The 18,278-nt window shown below is 45.1% G+C and overlaps 1 protein-coding gene across 1 annotated transcript in view; it reads left to right on the forward strand.

Annotated features, from left to right (window-relative positions):
* Window positions 1-18,278, forward strand: part of hnf1ba (HNF1 homeobox Ba) — an 89,549-nt gene that overhangs the window by 11,643 nt on the left and 59,628 nt on the right. The window contains exons 3-4 of the mRNA XM_041196716.1: window positions 989-1,250; window positions 2,789-3,021. Coding sequence (XP_041052650.1) covers window positions 989-1,250; window positions 2,789-3,021 — 495 coding nt within the window. The remainder of the gene's footprint in view (window positions 1-988; window positions 1,251-2,788; window positions 3,022-18,278) is intronic.

An 18,278-nucleotide genomic window follows, 5' to 3' on the forward strand; every position in this document is an offset into this window, starting at 1 on the left:
TTCAATGGCAAATAATATAAGGACAGCGACTATGGGCTAGTTATCCCACTGCCTTAGAATTGGTTTTGCAAAATATTCCGGGTCACTGCGCAAACTGTTCATGACTCAAAACTTCTGACTCTAAAACACCATTCTCACTAAGAGAGGCCAGCAGAATGCTGATGTGAAAAGTGTACTGGTTCAGATGAGCACGTTCTTTAGAGTTTAGGCTAAGGGACAGTTTGGTTAAAATTGCCCTGTGCGACGTCACAATGAATTCAGAACAAAAAGAAATATCACTCATAAAGGGCAATGAATATTAATACTTGCTACAAATAACTATCAGTTCCCACTGAACACTGTAGAACTAGTGACATAGAGAGGATGATTCCGCTTGTAAAGGAGCCCAAAACTAGGGGACACGAATATTAGGCTGTCACTAATCGATCCAGTAATGAATTCAGGAGAAACTACTTTGCTCAGAGAATGGTCAGAATGTGGAATGTTACCACGTGGATTTGTTGAGATGAATAGCATAGATGCCTTTAAGGGAAAGCTAGATCAGTAGGCGAGGGAGAAAGGGATGGAAGGATATGCAGATGGGGTTAGATGAAGTAGGGTAGGAGGAAACTCATGTAGACCATAAACAAGCATTGACCAGTTGGGCCAGTTTCTGTACTGTAAATTCTATATGGTTCTATGTAACCTTCTTTAGCCTAATAAGACACTAGCTTTGAAATGTCATTGAATTTGGTTTTTCCAGCCTGCAACTATCAATTATGCCATTGTTTTCTCTAAGATAATATAACATTCAACAACAAACCACAAGCTACAGAGAGCGACAGAAAGCAGTGCTGTGTATCCACATCAAGTTTTCATTCTGTAGCTTTTGTTCATGAGATTTGATTGTGACTATATTTGAAATCTTGACATGAATTTTTGAAGAATATATAAATCAGTGTTTTCCTGTTGTGTATAGGCTGGGTAAAATCTATCCTTTCTCTTTCAGAATTCAACCAGACTATCCAGAATACTGGAAACAATATGACAGACAAAAGCAGGCCAGATCAGCTGCTGTTTCTCTTTCCAGAGTTCAATCAGCAAGACCAGGGGCAGGCCTCGGAGCTGGGCACTGAGCCTGCCAATAAGAAGATGCGTCGCAACAGGTTTAAATGGGGACCAGCATCCCAGCAAATATTGTACCAGGCTTATGAGAGGCAGAAGAACCCCAGCAAGGAGGAACGGGAGGCACTAGTGGAGGAATGCAACAGGTAGGTGATAATAACCTGGTAATTCAAAAAATATGCACAGTTATCCTTGCTAAGTACACTGCCATGTGTGGATGAGTCCAAGGTCAATCCCTGATCGTCGTTGAGTCAGTTGATTGTAACCATGCCACAGTAGGGATGCCACCATTGGCCTCAGCACCCCAGGAGCGGGGGAAGAGGACAGATCAGCCTGGAGTTCCCCCTCCTGATCCAGTGGCTCTTGCCCACAAAGCCCATCAGGTGAGGACAGGATCAGTCTTGGCTGTGTTCTCAAAGGGTTGCCAACCCTGTGAACTGTACCAGGCTACAAGTTAGCAAATTCAGGAGAAGAGGGGGGAAATTTAGATTGGGCAGGAAATGATTACAGGTAGCGTGGCATTATAAACCAATGCAATCTCATTTCAAAGACTCAAAACAATCTTTGCAATGCTTTGCTTGGTAACATTGGCTCCTGTCCCTTTCCTGTCCTGTTTTTGGTCAAACAGTGTGAGTGTGATCAGCATATTGCCAAACCAAAGTGATTGTTCCAAACTATATCATTTCTGATGCAAGCTAGATAATCTACTTCTGATTTCTCTGCAATTTCTAATAGAACTTAGTCAGTGACACTCCCCCCTTGGGTAAAGTTGAATGAATGTGATTAAGGGTTCAGGAGGTCACCATTAGAACAATTAATTGAACATTGTTACTGCTGGAGTCACTATTCAAGATAAAACAATGACACAGACTTACCACTAACATTTTACTCTCTTTGTATATTTCTGTGTCATAGTTTGTTTTTTAATGGGGTTGGGGGGCAATATTTTTGTGTAACCAGTGAGTGCTGATGATATATTTGGGGCTAGTAATTGAGCCCAGTATTGTCAAGGAGTTACTATTAAAACTCTCAAGAGCCAAATTTTGTTTTTCACTCCTTTTAGATTCCCTCTTCTGGGGTGTGTCTACATTTAATGCATCTCCCTCACACTACACGGTCAGGTTCATTAACTCATCCCAGCCAGTTCCACCAGTGGTGCCACCTGCACTTACTGTTAACAAAAAATGGGTGGGTTTATCTCTACTGCTTTTACCAACGTTCAGTCGTCAACGTGTTCAATTTACCCAATGGGAAATCTGGGACTGAAGGCACAAGAGCAAGAAATCCTGGCCAGACAATCTTGGCCAGGCACCTTCAAGAAAAGGAAGGACAGAGAAAAGCAGAATGACCTTAAGTTTCAACTTATTTCTTCCCCTAAGTTTCAGAAATGAGATTCAAAAGAAACCTTGAACCTGAATTGAGTCCTCACTATCCAAATCCTTTATACAGTGAAAAAGCTTTGTTCCCTAAACAGTTTTTTTATCAATAGGTCTGTCTTATGTTTGAATCCATGTTTATGTCAAGTGAAATTTTTTATTGATGTAATCAAATGCATTTCGATATGAACAAAATTAAGTAAGTGATGGTATGTGATATAATTAGGCAATTAATTTTTAATGGGACAAGAGCATTCAAGAACACCCAGATAAACTATTTAAAGCAATACTGTCACTTTTCACCTCAGAGCTGAATGCATACAACGTGGCGTCTCTCCTTCTAAAGCACACGGACTGGGATCAAATCTGGTTACAGAAGTCAGAGTGTATAACTGGTTTGCCAACCGTAGGAAGGAGGAAGCTTTCCGTCAGAAACTTGCCATGGATGCGTACAATGTTCAGTCACACAGCATGAACCCGCTCCTGTCTCACAGCTCTCCGCACCACCCGCAGCCAAACTCATCCCCATCAAGTAAGCACGGTAAGCTGTTGTCCATTGCTTTATGCCAGTGTACCTTCTGAACGTGCAATGTGCCGCAAAAGTGGAATTTGGGTTGGCACTTGGTGTTCTTTCCTGGGGTGTGAGCATTACTGGCTAGGCCAGCCTCTATTGCCCTTGAGAAGGTGGTGGTGAGCTGCCTTCTTGAATCGCTACAGTCCATGTCGTGTAGGTACACCCACAGTGCTGTTAGGAAGGGGGTTCGAGGCTTTTGACCCAGTGACAGTGAAGGAACGGAGATATGGTTCCAAGTCAGGATGGTATGTGACTTGGAAGGAAACTTGCAGGTGGTGGTGTTCCCATGCATCTGCTGCCCTTGTTCTTTGAGGCGGTAGAGGTCATGGGTTTGGAAGGTGCCATTGAAGGAGTCTTAGTGAGTTGCTGCAGTGCATCTTGTAGATGGTATACACTGCTGCCACAGTGGAGGAGGGAGTGAATGTTTAAGGTGGTGGATGGGGTGCCAATCAAGCAGGCTGCTATGATTTGTTCTACAAGTGCAATTTTGTCATGGGACTGACGAGACTGCAATGTTGGGTTTTATACCCCTATCCGATTTTACTCTCCATTGAAGTCACTTGAAAATATTATTGGGCAAAGTGCAAAACCAATTTTCTATGCAGTCCTGTAGGATTCCCACTTGACGAGTTTGGTTAAAATTAGCCCTCGAGTGCCAGCTGAACTGATTGGTTTGGCCATCCTTTAACTTGTGCTGCTTTTAAATAGTGGGACTTACTAGCTAAAGTGGAGCAGTTTTGAGGTGTATGGTTTGATGCAGATGTAGGAAGGGAAATTGTTGTTTAAATCTCACTGGGCCTTTAATTATCCTTTCTTTGACGATAAGTGTACACGTATCTCTCAGTTTGGATTTCTATATTGTTTGAATGATGCCCGTTTACTTTGCGTTAGGAGTTTCATTCAAAACACATACCAATCCTGAATTAATAGACTTGACCAGGAACTGAACCAGTATATGGAATAAAAGTCCAAGGGTGTAGGTCATTCTCAGGTCTCTCAGGCCAGATTTTCAAAGGGTTGCAAAGTCAAGGTGCGATTTCAAAATTGGAGGTCCTGGAGGTCATCGCGAACCCTGGCGCCTTTGGGGCAGTTTGGAATCTTCAAAGGACCAGTGGGTTAGGGAGCCGATTAATGGCCCCTTAAGCTTCTTAAGGAGCTTGTTCAGGGGTCTGTGTGGTGCAGAATGGAATTTGTAAACTTTATTGCAGTGAGCTGAACAGTCTGGTGCACATTAGTTCGCTGCGGGGCCTAATAATATTTATTTGTCTTTGTGTCGTAACTTGTTTTTTTTTGGGAGCTACTTGCACCAGTGCAAGCACTGGACTTTCATTTTTCCTACATGACCCCTCTTATTCTCCTCCACACTACTGGCCCTAAAAGGAGCTATAAGGAAGGGAGGCGAGGCAGTGGAGGTCAGGGATGGAGTGAAAATTAAATGATGGGTCACCCTGGGACACTAACAGAGAGAAGCATGTATCTGGTGTAGCATCAGCTACCTCAATGAAGCTTTGTGACACACTGTTTAGTTTTGTTGGAAGTATTGTAGTGTAATACTAATGACAGGCACAATTGGTGACAAAAGATGTTTCGTCAATGTACATCATGCAAGGCACCATAAGGAAGGCAGTATACCTTTAAGTCCATAATAACTATATATGAGGGACCCTAGTCGTTTATCATATGTGTTAGGTCCCTGATTCTTAAGTGGGATTCCAGTATGTTAAGAGAAAATCAGCATTGCAGAAACAGAGGGAAAAAATTCAGGTGACCTGCACCCCGATGACATTGCAGATGCTGTTGGGTTAAAGGCAGATTCAATCATGAAGCTTTTGGCCCTGAGTGTTGTTCCGGTATTACATCAGTGGGACAATTTAAACAAGAGGCAGCAATTTAACAGAGGGTCCTGACACCAACTTTCCACTTTCCAGTGGCCACTTGCTTGCAATTTGAGTGTAAGAGAAAGCCTTGCACCTTTGTCACATCTTTCACAACCTCAGGATGACCAAAAGTGCTGCGCAGATAATGAAGTACCATTGTAGCTTAGGAAATGTGGGAGCCAGTTTGTGCACAGCAAGATCCCACAAGCAACAATGAGAGCTTTTCACTCTCCTGAGGCAATAAATGTAGTTAAAACTGAGAGCCTTGATTTGAACCTGTGGTGGGTTTGTTTCGGGTTAAGTGTGGGTGGGTTTGGTATGGGTGTGAGTGGGAGACCCCACTGACTGGTCAGCTCGAGGCCTAGGCCTTTCTTACCTTTTGGGTCTTATTTTAAGACTCCCTCAAAAAGTGGGTGGGAATGACGTTAAGGCTGGTTGGCAGGAACTAGAATGGGACATTGCCAGGGACCCGAGAGAATGATTCTCAGCATAAGATAAGTACGGTGGGTGAGGGTTTGTTATGATGGTTGTCAGAGGAGGAAGAGCCAAAATTGTGACAGGAGCAGCCCAAGAACTCCTCGAGGGACTCAGGTGAACCATAGAGTCATTATGGCACAGAAAGAGGCCACTCAGTGCCGGCTCTCTATAGAGCAGCCCTTTCAGTCCCATTCTATCCCCATATCCTTGCAAGTTTATTTCACTCAAGTGCCCATCCAATTTCCTTTTGAAATCATTGATCATCTCCACCCTCACAGGCAGCAAGTTCCAGGTTGTTACCACTCACTGTGTAAAAAAAAAATCCTCACATTCCCCTTTCACCTCTCGCCCAAAAATTTAAATCTGTGTTCCCTAGACCTTGGGCCATCAGCTAATGGGAACAGTTTTTCTTTGTCTGCCTTATCTAAACCTGCCATAATCTTGTACAGCTCTATCGATTCTCACCTCAGTCTTCTTTGTTCCAAGGAGAACAACCCCAGCTTCTCCAACCTAACCTGGTGCCTGGAATCCCTCATCCCTGGAATCATTCAAGTAAATGTCCTCCTCACCCTCTTACGAACCCTCACATCCTTCCTAAAGCCCCCGGTAAACCCTCAGAAAAATTAATTTACCGTCACCTCTGCCGGCCACGCTGCTGCCTCATGGCTAGTATCACTGGCACAGTGCCAGCCTCCGTGGTTTGTCATTAAAGCCATGGCACCTATTAATTACACCCCTGCCAATCTGTAATGGGCGATACCAATGCTGCCAGAAACCTGGCAGTTAAAATAGCCTGAGGGTGGTGGGGATGGAAACGCAGAAGTTTCTGTCTGTCTCCACCATTTTAACTTTCCACCCCCACCTCCCCCCACCCCCCCCAATCTGTACTGACCCTGCCAGGCCGGTGAGTTATAAATGGGACTGATGAGTATGGAGCTGCTAGATTGAACCCTACCCTCAGGTGAGGGGTGGAATCAGTAGTGGGGCAAGGAGCCAGGCCTGAAGCAGTGCAAGAGCAGGCACCCTATAACCTAACTGTAGAGGATGGCAGCTTATGATCTAACTGTGAGGGCTGGCAGGAGCGTGTGTGCAGCTTCAATGTGATGAATGACCATCGGAACAAAATGGCTACCGTTGGCCGTCATACTGTACCTCAGCGTGAGTGAGTGCTGTCTGGAGAAGGAGGGAGGAGAAAATTGGGGCGGCGTTGCTGGGGAAACAGGTTGCAAAATGATATTGGTAAAGAATATTTTTAAAAATCAGCGTGGAAAAAAAGTAGCGTAGAAACAGTGCAATAAAAGTTGAGTGAGTCATAGTGCAAATGTCATTGTGATTCTGAAGAGATCAGAAAACAATCCATATTGTTCTTGTACCTGCAATCTACACACTTAAGTCAGCAAGCCGCTGATCCAAACAAAGGAACCTGGCAAGCAGTGGGGTCGTGGGGAGGTCAACGTGAGGTCGCTGTCCAAGTATGAAGACTATGGCGGGGAGGGGGGTGGTGGTTGCGGGGGAGGGAAGGGAGGGGACGGGGAGGATCTTGTTCTGCTGACCCTGACTAGCTGCGATGCAGTCTTAGTGTCATAGGCCACTCAGTTACAAGACGCCCTACAAGCACATTGTCAGCAGAATCAGCTGTTTTCAGTGTCGCACTCAGGCTAAAATAATGCAACAGCATGCAGTCAGTGTTGTCATGGCATTGTGTCCATTATGCATGCTTAATTGAAAATTAAGCAAGCTCTTTGAATGAGCCATGTTCCCCTTTGATCTCTCCTATCCTTGCAGTGTGTACTCAGTCACTGCATGACATCCTTTGTTTTTTTATATTAGGGGACTGCATTGGTTGAATTGTATCCACGTTCATTTATCTTTATTCTGCAAGGCGGTTACGGGCTGTCCCTTTATATTCCGAGCTCCAGACTCAGCCAGCAGGGGCTGTCCAGTCTATGGGATGCAATGACAGCCCATTCTGTGGTCTCCTTTAACCAGCCAGGAATGATGGTCCTTCCTTAATGCAGTCTGTGAATTGGGATGGGGGTCTCGAAAGGTCAGGCATGTCGGAGGCGAGAATTTGTGAATTTGCTGGGGACTGGTGCTGCTATTGATTAGGTCTCGAGAAAGGAGGAAATTAGCTCAGGAAATGAATAATGTGGGACAGGGGAGTGCATGAATGAGTCAATGAATTCTAATCTTTTTAACCTTTCCCAGGGCACACAGGTACACAGTATCTTTGCAGATTAACACTTCAGTAACTCAACACCAGCGTATTCTGTCTTTAAAATTTATTAACTGTACATGACAGGGCAAACTATCAGTCACCTTAATTATAACCCTTCAGATCACCAAGTTTCCTTTGCAGCCAGCAGTAGGTCTTGGATCAGTTACCTCCCTCACGAGCTGCCTGGTAGAAATGGTTAATAATTGTCGCTAAAAGGTTTACTTTGCTGCAAGTAAACGCGATACTATTAAGCTCCTTTTAGGATGCAGTTATACTGCACAGCTGGTCTGTTCAAGGTGAATGCGGAGTGCAAAGGGGAGACGGTGACGTAGTGGTCACTGGACTAGTAATCTAGAGGCCCGGGCTAATGCTCTGGGGACATGGGTTCAAATCCCACCAGGGCAGCTGGTGGAATTTAATAAAAATCTGGAAGTAAAAGCTAGTCTCAGTAATGATGACCATGAAGCCATTGCTGATTGTCATTAAAAACCCATCTGGTTCACCAGTGTCCTTTAGGGAAGGAAATCTGCCGTCCTTACCTGGTCTGGCCTACACGTGACTCCAGACCCGCAGCAATGTGGTTGACTCTTAACTGCCCTGTGAAATGGCCCCGCCACTCAGTCGTCAAGGTGGCTCACTACCATCTTCTGGAGGGTAGTTAGGGGTGGGCAACAGATGCTGGCCTTGCCAGTGATGCCCACATCCTGTGAAAGAATAAAGAAAAAAAAATGGCCATCCAAGCAATCCTAGTGTTGCATTGCAGGCTGTGTCTGGTCCAAGCTCCTCTCTTACCCACTGTCCTGCCGGCTTCTTTTTTTTGATATGAGGAGAGCAGGTGAGAGGGCTCACTTTCATTGAGCACTGAAGATGAATCCATCATGTAAGTTTACCAAGTACATAGTGCATTGCAACAGAAAAAGGTTCAATGGTCAAAGGTTCTGTGCAGAACATGAAGTGTTGTAAATAGGCAGCTGGAGAAAGGAAATGCCAGCGTAACGTTTTGGTGAGGGTCCAACGTTAGGACTGGAAAGTGGGAGAAAAGTGAGCCTCTTTTTTCAGACTGAACAAAAATCAAGTGGAGAGCTCATTGTCTTTGTTGTTTTCATGGTCAGGTGACCAATTAGGTAATGCCAACATGTCAAAAACGATTCTGGCTGGTTACTTGTGAGAAGCACTTTTTTTAAAAGTGATAGCCTTGGATTGACCCAAAGTACAAGGGCACTAATGAGGTTGCAAAGACTTGGAAGGAAGAGGGGACAAACGCAGAAGTTGTCATTAGGTGGTCCCTATGTTTATAGTTAAAAGCCGAGGAACTGAAGTCATTGGGTGTAGCAATTTTGGTTTCAGCAGCCTGTCCACACCTTAATCTCTTTGTGATGTGTGGCAGATGTCTAGCGACAGAGTTGTCATATTTCCCACTAACTCATCTTGTGGAAATCATGGTTTACCCAAAGTAGCATTATTGCCTAAAGGGATTTCCGACCTGCAGCTCTATAGTCACGCACAGCCCATAAACCCTGGCAATCAGTCCCTCTAAGTCCAGGAAATCCACTCTGATTCCTGCATATATTTCTTAATTTTAGGTTCATGCTGTTTAAATTTTATACTAATATGTTCACTGACCTGCATTGGCCTTTGGCCGAGCAATGTCTTGATTTTAAAATTTTCATCCTTGATTTCAAACCCCTCTATGTCCTGGCCCCTCCCTAGATCTGAAATCTCCTCCAGCTCCACAATCACCCCTGCGATATCTAAGCTCCTCTAATTCTGGCCTCTCGTGCATCCCTGATTTTAAACGCTCCACCAATGGTGTTCATGCCTTCAGTTGCCTGGACCCAAGCTCTGGAATTCCCTCCCTACACCTCTCCACCTCTCTAATTTACTTTCCTCCTTTAAGACGCTCCTTAAAATCTACCTCTTTGACTATGATTTTGGACATCTGACCTAATATCCCCTTATGTGGCTCACTGTCAGATTTTGTTTTTTAATGCTCCTGTGAAGCACCTTGGGATGTTTTATTATGTTAAAGTCACAGTATAAATATAAGTTGTTGTTGCTGACTGGAGGTTTGGAAAGATCAGTTTTAATGCTGTTGTCTCCCTGTTTATAACCACCATCCCTTGACGTTCAATAGCATTTCAAATCATCAAAATCCCCTATTACCAACACCCCTGGGTCAACAATGACAAGAAACTTAACTGGAGCAGCCATATAAATGCCATGCTTCAAGAGTACGTCGGAGACTGGGTATTTCCTGACTCTCCAAAGCCTGTCCCCCCCCCACCAACTTTCCCAGGTGAATGCAGCTCCAAGAACACTCAAGAAGCTCGACACCGTCCAGAGTAAAACAGCTTGTTCAATTGAGGCCACATTCACCACTTTAAACATTCACCCCCTCCACCACTGGCACATTATGGCTGCGGTGTGTATCATCAATAAGATGCATTACAGCAACTTGCCAAGACTTCTCCGACATCCCAAACCTGTGATCTCTACCACCTTGTAGGACCAGGGCGCCAGGCACTTGGGAACACCAACACCCATACACCACAACACCCTGACTTGGAAATATATCGCTCATCATCATTGAGTCAAAATCCTGGCATGCCACCCTAATCGCACTGTGGGTATGCCAAAGAATTGCAGCGGTTTGAGAAGGTGGTTCATCAGCACCTTCTCAGGAGCAATTAGAAATAGGCAATAAATATCAGCCTTGCCAGTGACACCCACATCCGCTGAATGAATAGAAATAAGTTGGATTCCAATAGATTTAGGGATTTTAAAGCACAATAGATACACAAATAAAAGTGCCTCTTGGGGCAGACAAATAAAATATGACAGGAATTACAAAGTTTCAGGTTAAGGCATTAGCAAAGAATGATCATCACATTAACTGCGTTGTTTTAAGTCCTAAAGGTTTCATCAAACAATTACAGTTTCATTAACAATCACAGTTTCATTGGAGTGTCCCCTAATTGGGCTTACATCTTTCAGCACCCAAACAAACTAAGCAGCTTTCAAACTGCTTTCCACTTTTGTATAATTCAGAGCCCTCTTCCCTCAGGTATATTTCTAGAAACTATAATTAAAGACCAAAGGATGTTGGGGTAGACATTATTCTGGGTTTAGACTGGGCAGCCACTATAACTCCAATGAATAAAAGCAAAACATTACAGATGCTGGAAATCTGTAATAAAAACAGAGAATGCTGGAAAAACTCAGCAGGCCTGGCAGCATCTGTGGAGAGAGAAAGAGGGTTAACATTTTGAGTCCATATTCAGAGCTGAAGGAGAAGAAGAGTCATTCGGACTCGAAACGTTAACTCTGCTTCTCTCTCCACAGATGCTGCCAGACCTGTTAAGTTTTTCCAGCATTCTCTGATTTTATTAACTCCAATGGATGTTGGGGTTGACTTTATACTGGGTTTATGCTGGGCAGTCAGTATAATTCCAATGGATGTTGGGGTAGACTTTCCAGTGGAGTTATGCTGGGGAATGGGTATAAATTCAATAGATATCGGGGTACGCTTTCTGTTTATGTTCCACTGGGAAGTCAATAACTATAAATTTCTTTATTGGTGTCCATACTTCATAACTTAACATTTTTGCATGCAGAACCTCTCTAAATTATTTCGCTCTGTGGTACAGCTCCGGAGTCCATATCATGATCCCTAACTATCCTGCCCATGAAGTCAAGGCAATTTAATCCCCTGCATTTCTTATTCTCCTGCCTTCTCCTTTATGAATTTCTTTTAACTTGGGGGTCTGGACTGATCTGCTCTCAGTGCTACTCCTTCATCCTGATCTCAACACCAAGAGCTGCTATTCTGAGATATTTGCAGCTTACTACCAATATTTCAGTTGAACTGCATTTGTGGCTTGTGGGAGTGCACCAAAGGAGTCCACCAGGAACAAACACGTGAATTGCAGCTTCCCAGCTTTGTTGTTTATTACGTGATGATTGGGCTGACTCAGCTGGATTAGGGGCTCTACAAGAGGTTTAAGTGTTGATGGAAAAAAGAAGAGTGTAAAGCCTCTTGCTGACAAGCATGTGGACACTGGGTGTGATGGCCTGCACTGTTTAGCCTCACATATGAGGATTGGCCATTTGGACACCCTTAGAACTGCAACCAATGTGGAAAAACTGGGAAAGAAAGGAAAAAAGACAAGAGCACGTGGGAAACGAAGGTGTCCAGTGCCGTGAAGCAAGAGACGGAAATGCCTGCGTCTCTGGTACTCAGCCTGATGTCAACTTTCACTGTGAGGAGACAACCACAAGGCTCCTTCGTGAATAAAACAATGTAAAAATATCATGTAAATATCATCATGCATCTTCCAGTGGCGATTTACAGAGGAGCCTGGCAAGAGGCCCTGGACCAGGTTAGGTTTAGGGTTAGTAGATCCATGTGAAACCGGGTCCACGAGTGTGTTGTGGGATTATGTAGATATAACTTGATGTGAGCATTGGGAGCATTTCCTTGGGTCAGGCTTCAAGAAGACCAACATGGGAGTGGTTTACAAGGTGGTAATCTCATCGAGAGGTCCAGGTGGCAGAATCAGCCTTGGCAAGTTTCTCTTCCTCATCTGAAAGTGATGGTTAGTTACTGATTGTAATTTGATGACAAAAATTTGGAAGATATAGGGCGGAGTGTATGTGGTGTGGAGGGCGATTTCCTGAGCTTGGTAACAGGTCATTTTGCTTTCATATAAAAGTGATATTTCTGCAAAGTTGTTGTAGTTTGTATAATTTTACTTGTAGTGAGCTGCTCGCTGACCTATGTTGGCTGTTGGTTAAGCAGCTCCTTGGTTTTAAAATTCTCATCCTTCCCCATGTCTGTAACCTCCTCCAGCCCAACAATCCCCTGCCGTCTTTGAGCTTCTCCAATTCTGACCTCTTTTTCCTCACTCCACCATTGTCGGCCATGCCTTCACCTGCTGAGGCCCTAAGCTCTGGATTTCCCTCTCTTAACCTTTCCTCCTCTCTCTCCTTCCTCCTTCAAGAAGCGCCATAAAACCTACCTTTTTGGCCAAGCATTTGCTCCTGTAAGGAACCTTGGGACTTTTTAAACTCTGTTAGAGACGCTATCTAAATGCAAATTATTTTTGGTGCAGCCGAATCTGTGGGATGTGTCTCTGCCATGGTAACAGCAAAGGCTTGCTGCGGGTGACAGTGTGCATGTAGCAATCTTTCAATTTGTCAGTGGTTCAATGGGAAGAAACTCCAGTGTGATTGTTGCCTCATATATGTGCAGTGAATGCTGCATTTCATGTAAAGGTGATAAGAATGTATCACATGCTGTTGTGGGATTTACACACTCTGCACTTTTCTCCCATTTCTGGTAATGTTTTAAAACTGAGGCCTTGCCTTGACAGTGGGTTAAGAACACAGCGTAGGCATGAGCCTCAATAACCCTTATATACAGTGAACAGGCTGGATCATATTAACATTGTTTCTTCCAAAATCATGTGCATTTTTAATGTACCTTTTTTTTTTAAACATTACTCTATCTCACCTCATGTACAATCTACTCTTCAAGGCTTTTTGGTATACTAAAAAAAATTATCGAGTAATTTGAATTTTTAAGAATTCTTTCATGGGATGTGGGCTTCACTGGCTGGGCCAGCATTTATTGCCCATCCATAACTGCCCTTGAGAAGGTGTTGGTGAGCTGCCTTCTTGAACTGCTGCGGTCCATGTGGTGTAGGTACACCCACAGTACTCTTAGGGAGGGAGTTTCAGGATTTTGACCCAGCGGCAGTGAAGGAACGGCGATATATTTCCAAGTCAAGATGTTGTGTGGCTTGGAGGGGTACTTCCAGGTGGTGGTGGTGTTCCCATGTATCTGCTGCCTTTGTCCTTCTAGGTGCTGGAGGTCACGGGTTAAGAAGGTGCTGTTGAAGGAGCCTTGGTGAGTTACATATATAACGCAGCAAAGTGTGAAGTTAGTGCTAATAACAAACTTGGATTATTGTATCAAATGAATGGAAATAAGCAAGAGGAGTGAGCCGTTTAATTAAATTGGAGAGATAGCTGACAGAATCGAATAAGGAGATTTAGCAGGAGCTGTTTTTATGGGCGCATTGCTAAGGCTCATTGTTTGTTTACCAGGCAGGTATTAGCAGTGAGGTCCACTCTCATTGTAATTATTTGTATCAATGCTTGTACCAACACATATCCAGGATCTTGAGGTCGGCGAGCTAGGGGCGGGGTAAAATGCCGCAGGATGATGTTGTGCGGAACTCCCGACGTCACCCTGCGTCATTTCAATTTTCAGGTAGGTGGGGGCACAGCCGAATCAGCTGTGCTCCCGCTGACCTGTCAATGGCCAATTGAGGCCATTTAAAAAGTAATTGACTTAATTAATGGACCTGCCCATCCAACCTTAGGGTTGGCGGGTAGTCCAGGAGCCCTGGCGGGTTCAGAAAAACAATGAAACCTCATCCACGGGCGGGATGAGGTTTTATGAGGGATGGACATGTCCCAACTCATGTGGCAGTGTCAGGGGACATGTCAGGGAAATTTTGTTTCTGCTCCTTGACCATTTTTAAATTTGGCGCCGATCTCCCTGAGGCAGCACTTAGCCTGAGGGAGATGAGTGCGCTCTTTCACGCGCATATGTGAAAGAATGCACTCTCAGCTGAGGGAATCCCCTCTCGCCGGCACAAGGAGTGCATAGCGCTTCCTGCAGACGTCATGCTGGGTGGGCCTTGATTGGCCCGCCCAAGTAAAATGGCGCCGAATGGAGGTGCGCCCGCTCCTGCACTCCCCCCCTCCCACCCACAACAGGGGGAAATTCTTCCCGTAAGGATAGAGATTCATCTTCAGCGGAAGTGAAAAATAGATGGTATGGCACTGGCCGCTTGTTAAACGTCTCGTTCAGCATTCAGTTCCCCTAAGTTTAATAGGGCTGAATATTCAGTGGGGCGTATAACAGGCAGCTCTTGCCATATCGCCTGTTTAGTGGTACCATTTAGCTGAGTTTCATCTCCAAGATTGTTTTACATCTGGGAGCTTTCCCTTTGAGGTGTTTGCTCCCTCTGTTTCTCAGATCTGTTCAGTTTCTCTTGTCGAGAGAGTGGTTAGGTGACCAGCTCCAGACCCTGGCCACTGCCATGTATTTTGTGACAGCAGTTCACTCCTGACTAGACCTCCCAGCTTTCCCTCCTTTCTTTCCATTAAAGCCAAAGAGCTTTCTTTCCTTAGCCTCAAGCAGTGATTTGTTCTGCTGTCCAGTTTTGCAAGGGGTCATATAATAATTCAATACATAGCACAGCTTGCAAAGAAAGCTTAATCTCCAGTAATATACTGCTTATGTTGTCAATCTGATACTCCGATCGAGCGTTATCGGCACAGAGCGACACTCACAGGGACCCCTAGTTTGGGAAATGGTGACCCTGCAGGCCCCAGTTTTTAAACAAATGGGGTGGGGGGGGGGGGAAATTTAAGTGACGTTGGTCTGCAATTTCCCAGTCAAGACTCCCAACAAGCACAGGCCCAAACCAGACACGGGAAGGAATCAGTCCTTGTGTCGATAGCGTACACCTTGAAAGCACACCATGTGATATCAGTAACAAAGGCATTCATATAAATTCCGCTCTCCATTATTTTAATAAAGGTATTAGCCAATTTATGGTAAGCAGATTAATTCTTTCATAACAATAGGATCACAAGGTGATTACAGAGGATTAAGACCATTTGGCCCATTTTAATTCTTCTGTCCAGAGATAACCCAGCACCCCTCCAATTCTTTCTTAACTGATTCTGGAGTTTGCCCCTCCACTAACCTACCCAGAAATTTATTCCGCACTTTGATCAGTCTTTGTGTGAAGATAAATGTCCTACTGTCGGCCCCAAAATAATCTTTTGTGAATTTGAACCCCACGAGTTTTCAGCTCGGCGAGTGGACGCGATTGGCGGGTCCGGGAGCGGTCAGGAAGTGGAGCGCCGACTGCGATTGGCCCCCGACTGTGATCTCACGCTGGTTGGCTAATTAGCAGCCAAAGCTCAGCGCTGCTGGGGTGGGGGTTGGGAAGAGGGTGGGCGATGACATCAACGCAGGCACAGGCCAGCGCTGAGGGAAAGCTCCCCCAAGGCAAAGGAGCTGCCCCAGGGAGAGGCAGGCTCGAAACCCAGGAAATCAAGTTTTTTAAAATCAGGAATAAAAAAATGTCCAAGCGTCACAATCAGGCACCTGAACGCGTAGATTATAAACATGCCGTCCACAGATTTCTGCTTTCATTTTATTTAATAACGGAAAACTCATCCCACCCTTGGATGCGGCTTTGCAAAGCGTGGGCTTGCCCGCCTGCCCGTTTTGCCCATGGGACGAGTGCGAAATCGCACGGGCAACGTAAAATCGGCTTCAGTCGGGTTTTTAATGGCCTTCAGCAGCCTCTTAATTGATGGCGGGCGCGGCTCCGACTCCCGTGTGCGCCCGCTGACCGGAATACCGCACGGGCGCGAGATGACACTGTGGCGCTCGCCCAACGTCCTCTCGCGCGATTTTACGCCCGTTCGGGTTGGGTGCACACCCGCCCCCCCCAGGGACATAAAATTCTGCCCCATGTCTCCTTAGCTCTGCATACGCCCACCCCCCCACCCCCCGCCCCAGTTCAGTTTAAAGTTTTACTCCAGGTAAAAGCTTTCTTTTCCCCTTAACAACCTTACGTTCTTCAGGAGATCATCTCATACGTCTCCTTTCCCAGGTGGAATCCCAGGTCCACCACCACCTTCTTGAGGGCAACTAGGGATGGGCAATAAATGCTGGGCCAGCCAGTGATGCCCACATCCCGAGAACGAATTTTTAAAAAATCCAGATGTCAGTGTAACTCAAACACTTGACATTGAGCATCAGCTTTGTGACTTACGCCTGCAATGCCTCAAGCCCTTGAATCTTTCTGTCATTTCTTGGAGACCAGGCTGGATGTAATATTCAAGTTGCAATTTGACCAGAGCACTAAACAATTTCATTATGGATGAAGTACAGTTGATAACAATAACTGCCAATTTTAGTTGGCGTTACTTTTGATGATTAACAATAGGAAACCACTTGGCATAACTTTGAAACGTTTTTGTTGTGTTTATTTTTCCCGATGTGTTCGTACCGATTATGTTAAGCAAACCCCAGTGACAATTATAATTCTCAGTACTTTATTGAGTAATGGACATTTCCTGAGGCACTGCTTTGAAAAGTTACCTTACACCTGCAGGTCTCTGTTGGCTCTGTGCAGTTACTTCGCTGCAATTTAAAGGCTGCCAGAGGAGAGACCAATGGATGCAGTCACCATTACTGAGAGTGTTGATACCGGTCCATCAGATCATTGACTAACAGATGGGCTGTATAACAGATGGTCAATAGAGTGATGCATCAATGCACTCACAGGTTGCTACTGCAGATTGGTAAGGCAGGATTTGACCACCTGTGGGTTTAATTCCCTTTGTTCCATTACCCTGCCTGTATATGTTGCTGTCTAAGTAATTTTAGTGCCAGTATTAACCTGCTTCTTTTAAAAGCGATTGGCAACGACATTCAGATTGAACGGACAGGAATTTAAGCAAATAGGCACCACTAGAAGTGACACACATGGGGCATTAAACCCACTGATTTCCCCACATAACTCAATCCTGGTCCTAACCGAGCAATGAGAAACACCCGACGGCCGGGGTTTTCTGGCCCTTGCTGCCGGCGGGATCTCCTGGTCCCTCCAAAGCCAACAGAGATTTGGATGGCTCACCGCGTGGAAACCCGCTGCGGCAGAGCAGGAAAATCCCGGCCATCAATTCCAAAAAATATTGTAATGTAGGCTCTTCATTCCTCCTAAGGAAGGGAGGGAGGGGGGGCCAGAGGTCTGATTGCCCTGGGCTGCTGTTGGGCACATCTGTATTTTCCAGTAGATTGTTGGAGGTCGCCATCGGCAAAGATATGGCGCAGGTTCCTCATTTGTTCATCTGCTCAACTGAGCAATGTATGTAGCAGGAGGAAGAACCTTAAAGAAAATGAATTGATTTAAGCCTCTCCGGTGTTGCATTTTCCAATAGGCACAAGAGGTTTGCTCCGAGAACCTCGCTGAGCTAGATGTTGCTCTTTTATAAGGAGCCATGGACGCTGCTTTATAAATACTGTTTGCTAAGACGTTCCTTTAATTAATGGGCCCCGACTGGAATTGATAAGACATGCCTGAGCAGAGGTTTGCGTTAACCATAAAGTTCAGGCAAATTCTTCCGACCACAGTATCTGCTTGCTTAACAAGACCAAACAGACTGATCACAGCTCGGTTTCTGGGGTCAAAAGTTCACCCTGAGAGCCTTATTACTCAAGAGCTGGGAAACAGATTGTGATTGCCACTCCAGGTACCCACAAATTAATTGGATTGACTAATTACCTTCCACTTTCAAAAAAGGAATTGCATTGATGTGTGGATAAGGACATTTTTGAGATCACTGGTTTAATTTATAACTTACATGAAGCATAAAACCTATCAAGTGCAGCTAGTGATGGGGCACTTATTACCTTATTTTTCCCCTCTTGAGGCTGTGAGTCTCAGTAGGGTATGGAACCATGGGCTCCAGTGTCCTTCTGCTTTATTGACCTTTCGTTGTGCCTGAGCGAGGGTGTGACTGACAGCAGACTCTGTGATCAGGGGCACATCGCA

This window comes from Carcharodon carcharias, chromosome 10 (genome assembly GCF_017639515.1).
Source record: "Carcharodon carcharias isolate sCarCar2 chromosome 10, sCarCar2.pri, whole genome shotgun sequence".
Taxonomy (NCBI): domain Eukaryota; kingdom Metazoa; phylum Chordata; class Chondrichthyes; order Lamniformes; family Lamnidae; genus Carcharodon; species Carcharodon carcharias.